This window comes from Rhinoderma darwinii, chromosome 1 (assembly GCF_050947455.1).
Source record: "Rhinoderma darwinii isolate aRhiDar2 chromosome 1, aRhiDar2.hap1, whole genome shotgun sequence".
In the NCBI taxonomy this organism is placed as follows: domain Eukaryota; kingdom Metazoa; phylum Chordata; class Amphibia; order Anura; family Rhinodermatidae; genus Rhinoderma; species Rhinoderma darwinii.
In genome coordinates this window covers 115,802,087-115,818,410 of record NC_134687.1, presented here as the reverse complement: position 1 = coordinate 115,818,410, position 16,324 = coordinate 115,802,087, and the positions used below count along the sequence as shown (strand labels likewise).

Sequence of the window (16,324 nt, the reverse complement as noted above, 5' to 3'; positions counted from 1 at the left end):
CAAATGTCAGTAAGGGGTTAAAGGGGTTATCAGGGTTTTTAATAATGATGGCCTATCCATTGGACCCCTGACGATCAGCTGTTTGAAGGGGCTGCCAGACCTTTACAAATGGCACAATCTCTTCATTGTTTACATGAATTTATTTTTTGTCAAAGTGAATGGGACAGTGCTACAATATCTTGCACTGCCGCTACAAATGTAATGGTGAGTGCAAGTATGAACAAAGCCCTTTATAATACAAGCTCTAATATAAAAAGGGCTAGACTAGTGGACAGGTGCTGACCACTCCTCGTAGTGTAAAAACCAGTGTACATAGTGCCCCACACTGCCCCCTGTAGATAGTGCCACAGTGTCTCTTGTAGATAGTGCCACACACTGCCCCCTGTAGATAGTGCCACAGTGCCCCCTGTAGATAGTGCCAGGGTCCCTTGTAGATAGTGCCACACACTGCCCCTGTAGATAGTGCCACAGTGCCCCCCCCCCCCCCGTAGATAGTGCCACACTGCCCCTGTAGATAGTGCCACAATGCCCCTGTAGATAGTGCACAGGGACCCCTATAAAGTTTCAGTGCCCCTTGTAGATAGTGCCACAGTGCCTATGTAGATAGTGCCACACACTGCCCACTGTAGATAGTGTATACAGTGCCCTGTAGTTAGTGCCACAGAGCCCATTTAGATAGTGCTACAGCATCCACTGTAGATAGTACCACAGTGCCCCCCCTGTAGATAGTGCCACACACTGCCCACGTATATAGTGCAACAGTGCTCATGTAGGTAGTGTCACACACAGTGCCCATTTAGGTAGTGCCACAGTGCTCATGTAGGTAATGCCACAATGTTCCCTGTATACAGGGCTGTATTTGCCACTAGGCACTGAAGGCACCATTTTATTTTATTTTTAAATTAAAACTTATCTTGTGACCTGACTGGCCAGCAGTCAGGTCACTCACAGGCAGGGGGGGGTGCGCTTCTTAGGCTTAAGACACGCCCTCTGTGGCCAATCCGCGAATAGTGGGCATGTCTTAGACTCGGACGGCAGAGCAGAGAAGGACAGGATGGCACCGCTGCAGGTAAGTGTATTGTGCTTTAGCGTCCTCTTACTTATGCCTTGCCTCTGAAACAAGATGGCAGACCTGGGGACCTTCATTAGGCAGAACCTTTATATATAGCTGACACCCGCAGCATATGGGGTGGGCTCAGTCCGTCAGACATACACGTCAAATGTCAAATGGCAGTACAAATGCCACAATCTCTTCTTTGTTTACATGAATTTATTTTTCGTCAGGGGTCCAATGAATGGTACAGTGCTGCAATACCTTGCACTGCCGCTACAAATTGAAATGGTGTGTGCAAGTATGAACAAAAAAGAAATTCATGAAAACAATGAAGAGTCTGCACTTATTCACCAGTCTAGCCCTTTATAATACAAGCTCTAATATAAAAAAAAGTCTAGGCTAGTGGACATGTGCTGACCACTCCTCGTTGTGCCCCACACTGCCCTCTGTAGATAGGGACAGAGTGTCCCTTTGTAGATAGTGCCACACATTGCCCCCTGTAGATAGTGCTACAGTGCCCCCTGTGGATAGTGCCAGGGTCCCTTGTAGATAGTGCCACACACTGCCCCTGTAGATAGTACCACAGTGCTCCCCCGTAGATAGTGCCCCACTGCCCCTGTAGATAGTGCCCCAATGCCCCTTAGGTTAGTGCCACAGTGACCCCTATAGAAAGCTCCAGTGTCCTTTGTAGATAGTGCCACAGTGCTCATGTAGGGGCCGTATTTGCCACTAGGCATTGGAGGTATTTTTTTTTATTTTTTATTAAAAATTATCTTGTGACCTGACCGGCCAGCAGTCAGGTCACTCACATGGCAGGCAGGGGTGTGTGTGTGCTTCTTAGGCTTAAGACACGCCCTCGGTGGCCAATCCGCGAATAGAGGGCATGTCTTAGACTCGGACGGCAGAGCAGAAAAGGACAGGACGGCACCGCCGCAGGTCAGGTAAGTAAATGTTTAACAACGTAGGGTTGAATACTGTTACTTCATGTATTTCAATACTAAGCTGTGCAGTCGCACAGCTTAGTATCGAAATACATGAATGTAGTGAGCGAGGCTGCGACTGTGTAATACATGTGTAATACAGCCATTGCCCCGCTCCTGACAAGTGTGCGTGCGGTTAGCATGAGGTGATGTGGCCCACACTGCACTAATGAGCGCCGTCACTGAAAACAGAGAACATGGTGGGCGCACTGCAAAACACCCCCATGTTCTGTCTTCAGTGCCAGCGCCGGCTCTCATTAGTGCAGCGCTGGTCACATCGCCTTTTGCTGACTGCGTACGTGTACACACACACACACACACACACTTGTTGGTCAGGAGCGGGGCAATGGCTGTATTACACAGCCGCAGCCCCCTCTCTAACGGCGGAGATCAGAAAAACCTCGAATACCTGGGTAATGATTGAGGAACATACCATATATGGGCAGACAATCCAGGGTCCATTGAAGGACCTCAGGGCTGTCTGACCATATTTCCTGTTGTTAGGGCATACTGGGGTATGTCCTAACAACTGCCTATGTACTATAAGTACAGAGGCGAATGTACTGGCAAATAGATATATGCCGTACATTAAAGTTTAAAAATAATAATGGGGGGTTAGTGTTAGCCTCTTCACCGGCTAACACTAAGCCCCGCCTTAGTAATGGACGCGGTCTATCAGACTGCCACCATTACTAAGGCAGTAGTAATGAAGTTAAAAAAAACACCCAACACAGTGTCCCCTGTAGACAGTTCTACAGTGCCCATGTAAGTGATGCCACAGTGTCCCCTGATATAGTGCCACCGTTCCCCTTATTGATAGTGCCACAGTCCCCCCCTATAGTGCCACAGTGTCTCCTGTAAGTAGTGCCAAACACCATCTCCTGTCGGTAGCACCACCCCCTCTAGATAACGCAACACACCCCCTGTAGATAGCGCCACTCACTAGTTCCCATTCCCATGCCGTTTTCTCTTCCAACGTTGCAGGCCTGGTCACCTCTGACCAGGCCTGCTCCAGCAGATTGACGCATGCGGCGCATTGACATAATCACCCTGCCAGCATCACAGAAAAAGTGCTAAATGGCAGGGAAGGGAGCTGATGGTTCCCTTGCCTCACCGGTGCCATCAATTGTTTCCATGTGCTAAGGACGTGGATATAATTGAGTCCCATAGTATGTGAGGGCCTTATAACCCTGGTCACAGTGGGGGTTACCGGGAAAATGGAAACCCTCCCCTGCACTATAGCCAAGATACACTTGCTTTCGGTTAAATAAATGTATTAGAGGGGCACTTATCAATTGCATTACTTTATTTAATTGTTTTGCAGTCCCTGCACTTAATCTTTAAAGGGAATGTGTACCGCTAGAAAATATTTTATTTTATTTTTGAAATTGTTAGTATATAAATGATTACACATTGTTCAAATTTTTTACATTTTTTTCACAAGTCAGGAAATATTATAAATTAGATTCTAATTTATAACATTTCCATGTGCTCGTCACTAGAGGGAGCAGTTCCCAAAATTGCAGCATTGGCATGTGGTAAAGCAACCTCATTGCTTTATGCTGCAAAATTGGAGAAGACACACTCGCTCTAGTGTGCTCAATTAATCCCCCTCCTTTATCCTGGCTAGTGCCAGGAGAAAGGAGGGGGTTGAATATTCAAACCTCCTACACTGTGTGCCGCCATTTTTTGAGCGAATGCACAGTGTAGGAGGATTAGATACAGTGGTAATCAGACAGTATAACACGAACATACACACACATCACATACACAAACATAACTTACCTGCTCCTGCCGCCGCCGCTGTCACTGCCACTGTCGCCGCTCCATCCGCTCCTAGTCCTTGCTTCTGAACATATGGATGGAAGCCGCGACCGGAAGTAGCCATCTTACTGTCCGGCCGTGGCTTCCGGTCCACATGAAAATGGCGCCGGATGTCGCTCTGCCGAAGACCTTCCTTTTGGACTGTGTGGGAGCGGCGCATGCGCCGTTCCCACACAGACAGCGTACACTATAGTGAATGGAACGGCTCCCGTTCGCATTCTCTATGGGGATGTATGTGCCGTATTCCATCTCTGTATGTGTCGTTAATCGACACATACAGAGATGAAAAAAAAAATGGCAGCCCCCATAGAGAAGTAAAAGAAAGAAAAAAGAAAAAAGTACAACACAAAAACACAAATAAATAAAATTTATTTTAATGACATAATAAAAGCAATAACATATAAAAAAAAATTTAGTGACACCTTCCCTTTAAGGAGTGCTCTAGCTCACCAAGGGGTTGTGGGCCCCCTTTGGTCATGGGCCCTTGGAAACTGCCTCAATACCCGAAATACACCTGTATAGGTGGGAATTAACAGGTTTTCTCTAAGTCCTGGCAGCATTTATACAGCTATTCTCATGAAAATACTGAACCAAATCATAACACCACTTATTAGTTGGTGCCTTCAGATAGGGGGACATAGCAGACCTGAAAAAGATGCTTTAAACTTTCTGTGGATTTTTTACAGAATTGCCTTCCCTTTGAGGGTTTTCGCCACTCCCCTTTCATGCTGCATTGAGGTCTGAAACCGTCATCAGCGCTGTATTTTACAGATTTTTTAATTTAAAGGGGTTATGTGGGGACCGAAAATTATTAGCAGATGAGATTTTAATAGATATTTATAGCGCTGGCGGGGGTTCGGAAGTCCAGTGCCGCAGTCTTCCTTCATGACGACACGACTCTTAATCATGTGACCGGCCCGCAGTACTCTATGTAATTGCTGTACTACAGCTACTACTCACATACTGCACTGAGTACACTGCTAATACTTTTAGGCCCCCCACATAACCCCTTTAAAAAAAACAAATTATTTTTTTTCAACACCGTGCTACAAATAAATGTATCCAGAAGTATACCTCAGCTTTCTTGATGTTGTCTTCAGAGGCGTAGCAAGGTTCTCCTGCACCCGGGGCAAAGATTCAGATAGGCCCCCCCATCTTATTTCCTGACATCTCCTTCCCCCTCGCCATGTTTTCTTTCTCTACTAAACAATGAGGTGTAATTATTTTTTCACCATTTTTTTAATGTAACTCAAGCATAAAACCATTTCTAAATTTGACAAGCGATATAGTTATATGAGGGAGTTACCATAACAATAAATTAAAAGAAAATAAATTAGAGGCCACACACAGCCCCCTGTAGATAGCGCCACACACAGCCCACTGTAAATAGCGCCACACACAGCCCCCCTCTTGTATATAACGCCACACAACCCCCTGTAGATAGTTCCACACACAGCTCCCTTGTAGTTAACGCCACACAGCCCCCTGTTGTAGATAGTGCCACACAGCCCCTCCTTGTAGATAGCGCCACACAGCCCCCCTGTTGTAGACAGCGCCACACACATCCCACCTTGTAGAAAGCGCCACACACAGCTCCGCTTGTAAATAGCGCCACACACCCCCCCTTGTAGGTGGTGCCACACATAGCCCCCTTGTAAATATCACCACACACACAGCCCCTTGTAGATAGTGCCACACACAACCCCTCTCTTGTAGATAGTGCCACACACATCCCCCCTTGTAAATAGTGTCACACACACCCCGTTGTAGATAGTGCCACACACAGCCCCTCTCCTGTAGATAGTGCCACACACAGCCCCCTGTTGTAGATAGCACTACACACAGCCCCCCCCTCGTAGATAGCTCCACACAGCCCTCCCTTGTAGATAGCTCCACACAGCCCCCCTTGTAGATAGCTCCACACAGCCCCCCTTGTAGATAGCTCCACATAGACCCCCTTTTAGATAGATCCACACAGCCCCCTTGTAGATAGTGCCAAACAGCCCCCCTTGTATATAGCGCCACACAGGCCCCTTGTAAATAGCGGCACACAGCCCCCCTTGTAAATAGCGCCACACTGCCCCCTTGTAAATAGCGCCACACTTCCCCTCTTGTAAATAGCGCCACACTGCCCCCCCTTGTACACAGCGCCACACAGCCCCGCCTTGTAAACAGCGCCACACAGCCCCTCTTGTAAACAGCACCACACTGCCCCCTTGTAAAAAGCGCCACACTGCCCGCCTTGTATATAGTGCCACACACAGCCCGCTGCCCCCATTGTAGATAGCGGAACACTCCCCCCTTGTAAATAGCACCACACTCCCCCCTTGTAGATAGTGCCACACACAGTCCGATGCCCCCTTGTAAATAGCGGCAAAACCCCCCCACCCTTGTAAAGAGTGCCACACTCCCCCCCCCCTTGTTCTTAGCGCCACACTGAAAAACAGAGCAAAGAGTGGTAGCGGTAGTCTACCGCTACCACTATCCGCTCTGCCTGATGTGACTCACTGTAGGACCTGAGGATGTCATGCGGCGCAGGCAGCGGCGGAGTTCCTTCTGACTAGGGTCGGTGACAGCCCGGGAGTGGATCAGTCCAGTCACCTGACCTGAGTCATCTGAACTCATGTCGCTGACGTGAGGTCAGGTGACAGGTCAGGTGACTGGACTGGTCCACTCCCGAGCCATCACAGACCCCAGTCAGAACGCCGCCGCATGAACTCCTGACTTTTCCTAACGCTGATCGCTGCTGCAGGTGTCCGACATACAGGGAGCCTATCAGCAGCGATCAGCTGCTCTGCGGCGCCCCCCCCCCCATTCTCTACCACCTAGTTGCGCCCGGGGCACATGCCCCGTTGCCCCCCCCTCCCCCCCCAGCTACGCCTCTGGTTGTCTTTGTACTGGTAATTATTATTTTTTTACACTGCTTTTACTTCAAGTTTTGACAGCAATAATCGTAAATAACTCACTGTGAACCTTAGTCAATCAATAAGAACTATTATGCCTTACACATCTTCATCACCACCCACACCACTACCTTTGACTTTAAGTAATTGAAGCACTTACAGTCATACAAAATAAATGAATGTTAACATGTTTTAAAGCAAATCCCATTTCATGGAAAGAAAATACAATAGAGAAAGGCGAGATCTATTACGTACTTCCCCATTCATAAGTCAAAATAGGGGTTTCCACATTACACAAATATGAAGAAAGTGATCCTGTGACATTTCAAACATCTCAAAACATGCCTTATCTGATTTACTGATATACTATATGGCCAAAAGTATGTGGTCATCTGGCCATCACAAGCTTGTTTGACATCTCACTCCAAAACCATTGGCGTTAATCTATAGTTAGGCCCCTTTTTTTTGGCTATAACATCCTCCACTCTTCTTTCCACAAGATTTTGGAGTGTGTTTGTCTGAATTTGTGCCTATTCAGCCTAAAGAGCATTTGTGTCAGGCACTGATGTTGAACAAGGTTAGGTTCGCAATCGGCGTACCAGTTTATCCCAAAGATGTTTGATGAGGTTGAGGTCAGGGTTCTGTGCAGGCCACTCCTCTACACCAAACACATCAAACTATGTGTTATGTACCTTGCTTTGTGTACAGGGACAGTCATGCTTACTAACCGATACACCAATGCCCTGTGCCAGTCACTGCACACGCTGCTCATTCCTTTAGAATACAATTTAAACGTATTACTCTCACCCACAAAGCTCTCCACAGTGCTGCACCTCCTTACACCTCCTCTCTTATTTCTACCACGCTTTCCATGTTCTAAATTCTGCCAACGATCTACGACTAACATCTTCCATAAACCAAACCTCCCACTCCCGTCTCTAAGACTTCCCTTGTGCTGCACCTGTCTCTGGAATGCACTACTCAGGACAATCATATTAATTCACAACATCTACAGTTTTAAGCGTACCCTAAAAACACATCTTTTTAGACAGGCCTATAACATTCCCTAATCTGACTCCTTTCCGTTACCTCCTATTGCATTATTCCTCAATACCTGATCAGGGGCGTAACTAGGAAAGACTGGGCCCCATAGCAAACTTTTGACTGGGGCCCCCCCTCCCCTGGGTGTCACACAACCCCCCCTTGTAGATAGTGCCTTTTTTACAGCCCCCCTGTAGATAACGCCATACAGCCCCCTCTGTAGATAGTGCCATACAGCCCCCCTGTAGATAACGCCATACAGCCCCCTCTGTAGATATCTACAGAGGGGGCTGTATGGCGTTATCTACAGGGGGGGCTGTATGGCGCTATCTACAGAGGGGGCTGTATGGCGTTATCTACAGAGGGGGCTGTATGGTGCTATCTATAGAGGGGGCTGTATGGCGTTATCTACAGAGGGGGCTGTATGGCGCTATCCATAGGGGGACTGTATGGCGTTATCTACAGAGGGGGCTGTATGGCGCTATCTACAGAGGGGGCTGTATGGCGCTATCTACAGGGGGGCTGTATGGCGTTATCTACAGAGGGGGCTGTATGGCGCTATCTACAGGGGGGCTGTATGGCGCTATCCACAGGGGGGGCTGTATGGCATTCTCTACAGAGGGGGCTGTATGGCATTATCTACAGGGGGGACTGTATGGCGTTATCTACAGGGGGTCTGTATGGCGTTCCCTACAGGGGGGGTCTGTAGGGAATGCCATACAGCCCCCCCCTGTAGGGAACGCCATACAGCCCCCCCCCCTGTAGGGAACGCCATACAGCCCCTCTGTAGGGAACGCCATACAGCCCCCCTGTAGGGAACGCCATACAGCCCCCCCTGTAGGGAACGCCATACAGCCCGCCCTGTAGGGAACACCTTACAGCCCCCCTGTAGGGAATGCCATACAGCCCCCCCTGTGGATAGAGCCATACAGTCCCCCCCTGTAGGGAACGCCATACAGCCCCCCTGTAGGGAACGCCATACAGCCCCCCTGTAGGGAACGCCATACAGCCCCCCCCTGTAGGGAACGCCATACAGCCCCCCCTGTAGGGAACGCCTTACAGCCCCCCCCTGTAGGGAATGCCATACAGCCCCCCCCCCCCCCCCCCCCGTGGATAGCGCCATACAGTCCCCCCCTGTAGGGAACGCCATACAGCCCCCCCTGTAGGGAACGCTATACAGCGTCCCCAACCCCCCAAAAAAATGCGACCTACAGTGTGAGAAGACAAAAAGACATGTATCCCCTATCCACAGGATAAGGGATACATGTATGATCGCTGGCAGCGATAGGGAGACCGGGGGACCGAAAGTCCCCCAAGTTCTCCATGACTAACCTCTGACTTCCGGCGTCTGCGCAGCTCAATAAAAATGAAAGGAGCGCTGGTCACGCATGCGCACAAGCGCGACCGGCGCTCCATTCATTTCTACGGAGCTGCCGACACAGACCCCGGAAGTCCGAGGTTTGTGATGGAGAACTTCAGGGGTCTTTCGGTCCCCCGTTCTCCCTATCGCTGCCAGCGATCACACATGTATCCCCTATCCTGTGGATAGGGGATACATGTCTTTTGTTTAATGGCAGAGCGGGGAGATACCTCCCTGCTCTGCCGTAGTGTTCAGTGGCGTCCCGCTGTAGCAGCCATAGCGGCTGCTAGCGGAGCCTCCGGCCATGGTGGGGGCCCGTGCCGGCGGGTGACACGGGCCCCCTCATGCCGTGGGCCCCGTAGCAGCCGCTACGGCTGCTATAGCGGTAGTTACGCCACTGTACCTGATCCCTTCATGCAACAGTATCCCCCACACTTCTTGCACCCTAATGCATTGACATCTGTGCATACACAGATACTGGCTGGGTAACTGTCGTACTTAGATTTATGTGTACTACCCTATTTTTTTTTTTTATAAAAGACGGCTGGACCATTGTACAAATCAAGAACTTTTGACATTTTGTGTCATCCCCATTTCCTGATAGATTGTAAGCTCTTGTGAGCAGCGCACCTCACTCCTTTTGTTTGATTTGGTAATTAGTTTTGTCCTTGTGAAATGTCTGATTTCATTTGTACATGTACCCCCTGAATTGTAGAGTGCTGCAGAATATGTTGGTGCTATATATAAAAAAAAGATTATTATTATTATTTATTAAAGGGGCCTTCTCCAAATTGTTGCCACTAAGTTGGAAGCATACAACTAAAGTCCGGTGGTGGCGTACTTTATACCACTCCCGCTAATACTTGGTATTGTACATAGTAACCTCAGGCTTGTATGAGCTGCTTGACCACGTAAACCATTTTCCGGAGGCAGTTTGGAACTCTATAGAGAGTGACGTATGCAAAGTTTTACCATGTTCTGTGATTTTGCGTGGTCTACCAATTCATGGATAAGCTGTTGTTACCCCTAGACGCTTCCACTTTACAAACACAGCCTTTTACAGTTGATCAAGGCAGACGTAGCATATCTGAAATTTCACGAAGGTACAATAGTATCCAATTACATTGCCTTTTTAAATCACTAAGCTCTTCATACTACTACCAATGTTAGTCTATGGAGGTTTCATGGCTATGTGCTTGATTTTTTGCACCGGTCTACAATGGCTGTGGCTGAAACCCCTGTGCTCAATAATCACAAGGAGTCTCCACATACTTTTGGCCATATAGTGTACTAATTTGTAGTGTTATGAGAAATAACTACATAATATTTATAGTTTAAAATTTGTGTTTAAAAGTTGGGGATATGGGGGGGGTTAATTACTTTTGTACAGCAGTTAAAAGGCTCAAAAGTTGCAATTCGTGGTAAAAATGTTTACTTCTGTGCAGTTTTCCCCGCTCATGGAAGCTTAGTGAAAAGGGACAGGGCAATCAGTGGCCCCAAAAATTGACTGTAGTTTATGCCAAAAACTGGAGTAAATTATATTGTTAATCTACGCCAGCTATGATTTGACTTTCTGGGGCACAGATAGCCAGAGTTGTGCCTATTTTATTACGAGGTGTGCGCCTCTCCAAATGAGGTGCATCTTACTCCTGCAATCTATTTATTAAGATTGGCATATGAAATGCCAGTATTTGAGGGGGGGTGGCTTGCTGAGGACCGGAGCGGACGCATCCCTGTAGAGCTCCTGACTCCACCGAGTGCAGCCCGGGGCATCCGTCCCGCTGATCTACGCCAGCGACTCACCGGTAGGAGCATCTCTCCCCCTGCACCGCCACGCACAGTTTGAGCCCTCTCTGGCCCCACTAGGCCTCCGGAAAACTTGCGGCCTAGCGGCGCGAGTGAAGCCGCGGCCTAGATTACAATAGGCGCGGCGGCCGCGCATCAGAGACCCTCTCCTGACGCTCTCACCGGAGCTTCCCTCGGCCTTCCACCGAGCCCTACATCCTCATCCTGGTGTGGGGGCACAGAGAGGGCTGCTCTGCCACCTCTGTCTCGGCCGTCGTCCTGCCTCTGGACTTGCGGCCTACCGTGGGAGGAGGAGCCACGGCCTTGATTTTAGAGCTCACCGCTCGCGGACGCGGCCTTCCCAGCTACCGGACACCACGCTGGAGTCCTCACAGGGGGGATCCTGTGCACCTGTGGCTGTGCTGACGCTCTAGACTGGAGGTGAGAGGGAGAGGGGGCCAGGATCAGTCAAGCCACCACCTTACCTACCTGCTAGCACCCTGCACCTGGCTGGTGGGGCCAGTTGCTGCAACCCGCGTGCCCACACTGATTGGGTCCTTGGCCCTAGGTCAGACCTGGAAACACAAGGGGCCTCCTACGCACCTCTACCTTACTCCACCTATATAGCACCGGACTATCCCTGCAGTTCCCCATCACATTGCCATCTTGCACCATATTGCTATTATCACCATACTACTATATAGACGAGCCTGGCTCTAATTTTTGAGGAGGACCTATTTCCCACAGATTTGCATCTCTTGTGTGGGGGACAAACCTCCATACCTATGTCGCATTAACTTTGTCACTCTTCTCAGATCGACATCCAAAAAGCTTTGTCTTCAGCAATGAACTCTCCATAACCTTACACATGGTCTAACTACCTGATTCTACTTACCCGCAGACCTAGCTGCTTGTATGATGGTCAAAATTGGGCAACAAAAAGCAAGAGACGTTACTGTACCGTCTAAAGCCACTAGCCTGGATAACGTCGTTAAAAAGTCTCAACCCTCATGCGTTAGGGATCACCTTTCTACTACTACTAGACACGAGAAAGAAATGTCTGCTAAGGCCCAAGCTGCGCCTATAGCGGATGCTGACAGTGACATGGATGATACCACATCTACCAGGGTCTTGCCCGTTTCCAGATCCTTTATTAGCAGGGTTCTAAACAAGGCACTAGAACCGGTTGTCAAAGAGCTAGGTAACATCAAACAAGAAGTCCGCCAGATTGGCAACAGAGTTGAGCAGCTGGAGTCTAACCAAACCCATATCATCTATTACACTGAGGATTCTACGTCCTCTTTTCTCGCCTGTCAGGCCCACCTGAACTCGGTCATAGACTGGTTGGAGGACCAAGATAACAGAGGGCGCCGTAATAACTTGCGCTTGAAGGGCATATCTGAATCGATTCCTCACGAATCCTTGTATACCTCGATCAAGCAAATTTTCACTCGAATACTTGGAGATAACTACCAGGACGAAATCAGGATGGAGAGGGTTCACAGGGCTTTGCGAGCCAAACCTAAGCCCCAAGAACCTCCACGTGACATTAATTGCCGCCTTTTCAGCTTAAAGGTCCCAGATGAGATCTTGAAACATGCGAGACTTTGTGATTCCCTCTTGTGGGTGGGATCGAGAGTTTCTGTCTACCAAGATCTGTCAAGAGCCACGTTATCCAAACGCCAAATTCTGAAACCCTTTACTGAGGCCCTCCGGCGCAAAAATATTGCATACAGATGGCTGTTCCCCTTCGGCATCTCCTTCATGATTGAAGGCAAAAGATTTATGATTTGTAAACATGTGGACCTGGAGGATGCACTGGTGGCCTTTGGAATCCCTGACTTGGAAGTTCCGGACTGGGCTGCGGTTCAAAATCTGGCCGATCTGCCACCGTTCCCTCCTCACACACCCTGGGAAACTGCCAATCCACACAAGATAGCCAAGAATCGTAAAAGATCTGGAAAGTCGGCGCCTGGCAGAGTCTCCATGGACACTATTTGAACCACTGGATTTCAGGTGGTACCAGCGGTTTCACATATCCTTTTTCATATTAATGCTCTTGTTTCCTTGTATAAGCAGTTACGCTTCGCCACTTTTTTTATAACCCCGTTATATGCACTCTGCGGATTCACGCCCTCTCCAGATTGCTTTCTAATGTTAGACCACTGCATACTTAGCTTTACTGTAATTTTGAAATGCCAGTATTCTGCATTCTAGTTTTCTAATATATTTTTATTGTACCCTCACACAAATATAATCATCTCAAAATATTAAGTACGACTTTTTTCAGAAAAAAAAAAAAGATTTTTAGGCATGTATCTGATCCTATGCACTATGTTACTGGAATTTTAGATCTTAGCATTCTGTATGATAACTTGGGTGCATCTTGCTAGACACTCTTCCTTAGACGACTACCATATACCACCAGCTTAGTTTACGCCAGTTTTTTGTGCCCAAATTTTGGCACATTTTTGGCGCACGGTATTACATTTTAAGCCATGCCCCTTTCCACTAAACCATGCGCCCTTGCTGAGCCTGTCGAAAAATAGTGTCTAAAACAGTTATAAATGTGGCACGCCGCAAGTACGCCAGAATTCGGGCTCAATTTGAAAACTAAATCTGCCCCAATGTTTAGGCTGGGTGTGCATCCAGCTTAAAAGTTCTGTCTTCTAAGCCATGCACCTGTGTGATCAGCACATGCCCAAGCCAGATTTTCATCCCTTGAAGTAAATAATATAGGTACCCATTTTTTTTTTCCATTGTTTTACTATTCTTTTTATATTCTTTGGGCAAAATCCTGTTAGTGCTAAAGATAGATCTATTTCCATACAGTGCCTAGCATAGCACTAAATTGTAAACATGGTACGTATCAAAAGATGAATTCATTGTATTATTTTAAGCTTTTACTTTGTTCAATTCTTTCATGCATCAACTTCAAACTGTTCACTGATAATGAAGCATAAAAATAGACGTAATAGCGCCCAGGCTAATTACCAAGTTTTATTTTAAGGTATCGAGTGCCAAATGGGGAAAATGTGGATGATAAGTAGATTGTATCATTTGTATAATTTGCGTTATTCTTGTTTTGATTACAGAATATATCGGACGGTTCTTGGTTGATCATATAATCACTCTTTGTGTATTCTGTAGCACCATCTAGTGTTCTACAAGCTATCAACAACCACTTCTAAGTAATAGATGGATCTTGTAAGTAATAGATGTATTTTCTTCAATTTTAAAAAGGTATCTACAGCATAACAGGATAAAGACCATATCTGTGAATGCATTCAGAGGACTCCACAACCTAACAAAACTGTAAGTGCCGGAGTGATTTTAATAATATATGTAGGATCTACTGGCAATAATTAAGTTTCCTACTTAATTTTGTAATATTTTTTTTTATAGTTACTTGAGTCACAATGTAATAACGACACTTAAGCCCGGAGTATTTCAAGACCTTAACACCCTGGAATGGTTGTAAGTTTTCTATTTTACCTTTCACATTTGAACCATATTTTTTTATGGCATTGAGGTCATTATAATCATAATATATTAACTTTATTAAAACTATTTAGCCCCATAATTCATTTCACAAACCATAAGCAAATATAAAAGTAGAATTCCGTTCTATATTTGTTATTGCCAATTTGAGGTGTTTGTGTCTGCATGTTGAAATAGATCTCTACTGAATTCAATATGTTGGAGATTGTTTTAGGCTACAGAATGCCATGGCCCTTTAGTTTTAGGAATCTCTGGGGATCTGAGCTCTATGATGTTGTAACATGATTTTAGATGGTATCCCTTTAAGTGACCGATTGTTACATGTCAAAGAATACATGTCAGAGTAGGTGGAGAAATAGCAATCTTGACCCTGAAAGTATTCTACAAACTTTTGGAGAACTCTCTTTTTTCTCAGATGGAGGTTAATCAAGATATTTATGGTTCTGAATTTATTTGGTCATTGTCCTGCCGCAGTTAGACGTTATGACAGATGAGTGCCTCCTTAACAGTATTATGTGATGCATGAGATTCTGCTCAGCACAGATGATTTCCTTTGGTAATAGAGAAGCCAGTGGGGAATCTGGAATCCAGACAGCCCGGCATTAATCAATCAAACCGCTGAAAGGAGCAAGTCTGATATTAGACTAGCTATTTAACCCCTAAATTACCAAGCTGATTTTGTTGTTAAGGTGTTAAGTTATTTTGTGGTACATATAACTTATTGATTAAAGAGGCTCTGTCACCAGATTATCAAATCCCTATCTCCTATTGCATGTGATCGGCGCTGCAATGTAGAACAGTAACATTTTTTTATTTTTTAAACGATCATTTTTTGGCCAAGTTATGAGCAATTTTATATTTATGCAAATGAGCCTTTCTAATGGACAACTGGGCTTGTTTTCTCTTATTTCCAACTGGGCGTGTATTGTGTTTGTAACATCTGGGCGTGTTTACTTGTTTTACTAGAGGGCGTTGTAAATAGAAGTGTATGTCAGCATCATACACTTCTATTCACAATGCCCAGCTAGTAAAACAAGTAAACACGCCCAGATGTTACAAACACAATACACGCCCAGTTGGAAATAAGAGAAAACACGCCCAGTTGTCCATTAGAAAGGCTCATTTGCATGAATATAAAATTGCTCATAACTTGGCCAAAAATGATCGTTTAAAAAAATAAAATAATGTTACTGTTATCTACATTGCAGCGCTGATCACATGCAATAGGGGATAGGGATTTGATAATCTGGTGACAGAGCCTCTTTAACTTTATTAACTCTTTCTGGGGGAATAGAAAAAACAGCAAATCCACCATTGTTTTTTACATTTTAAATTTACACCATTCACCGTGCGGTGTAAATAAACGGTTACCTTTATTCTATGAGTCGGTACAATTATGGCAATATCAAATAAGTATAGTTTTTTTTTAAGTTTTACTTCTTTTGTACAATTAGGGTATGATCACATGTGTAAAAACTCTGCAGGAAATCTCACCCAGAATCCACAGGGCATTCCAGTCGAAAATCTGCACCAAACTTGAGCTGATAGTATGGCCGAGTCCTTGCTTACCTCCCTGGCGTTGCCAATGTGACCCGTGCCTGCTCCCCACATCTGGTCTACTTACAGCTGGCCTCCCATGTGCAGCAGTCACATGGAATGAAACGTCATCCTAGGAGCCCAGCAGCCTGGAGAACAGATGCGGAACAAGGAGCGGTTGCTATGGCAATGCTAGGTTTTTGTTTTTTTTTGCTGCGGACTCAGTTTTTCTGCAGCAAAAATATTTCCAATTTGTTGCAGAATTTTACTTCCCCATTAAACCTAATAGGAGAAATCTGCAACAAAAATGCAACGCAGGTCAATTTATGCACGTTTTCTC

General features: G+C 46.4%; 1 protein-coding gene across 1 annotated transcript in view; it reads left to right on the top strand.

The window, feature by feature from the left end:
• Positions 1-16,324, top strand: part of RXFP1 (relaxin family peptide receptor 1) — a 341,714-nt gene that overhangs the window by 262,566 nt on the left and 62,824 nt on the right. The window contains exons 6-7 of the mRNA XM_075849676.1: positions 14,191-14,262; positions 14,353-14,424. Of these exons, the coding sequence (XP_075705791.1) occupies positions 14,191-14,262; positions 14,353-14,424 (144 nt within the window). The remainder of the gene's footprint in view (positions 1-14,190; positions 14,263-14,352; positions 14,425-16,324) is intronic.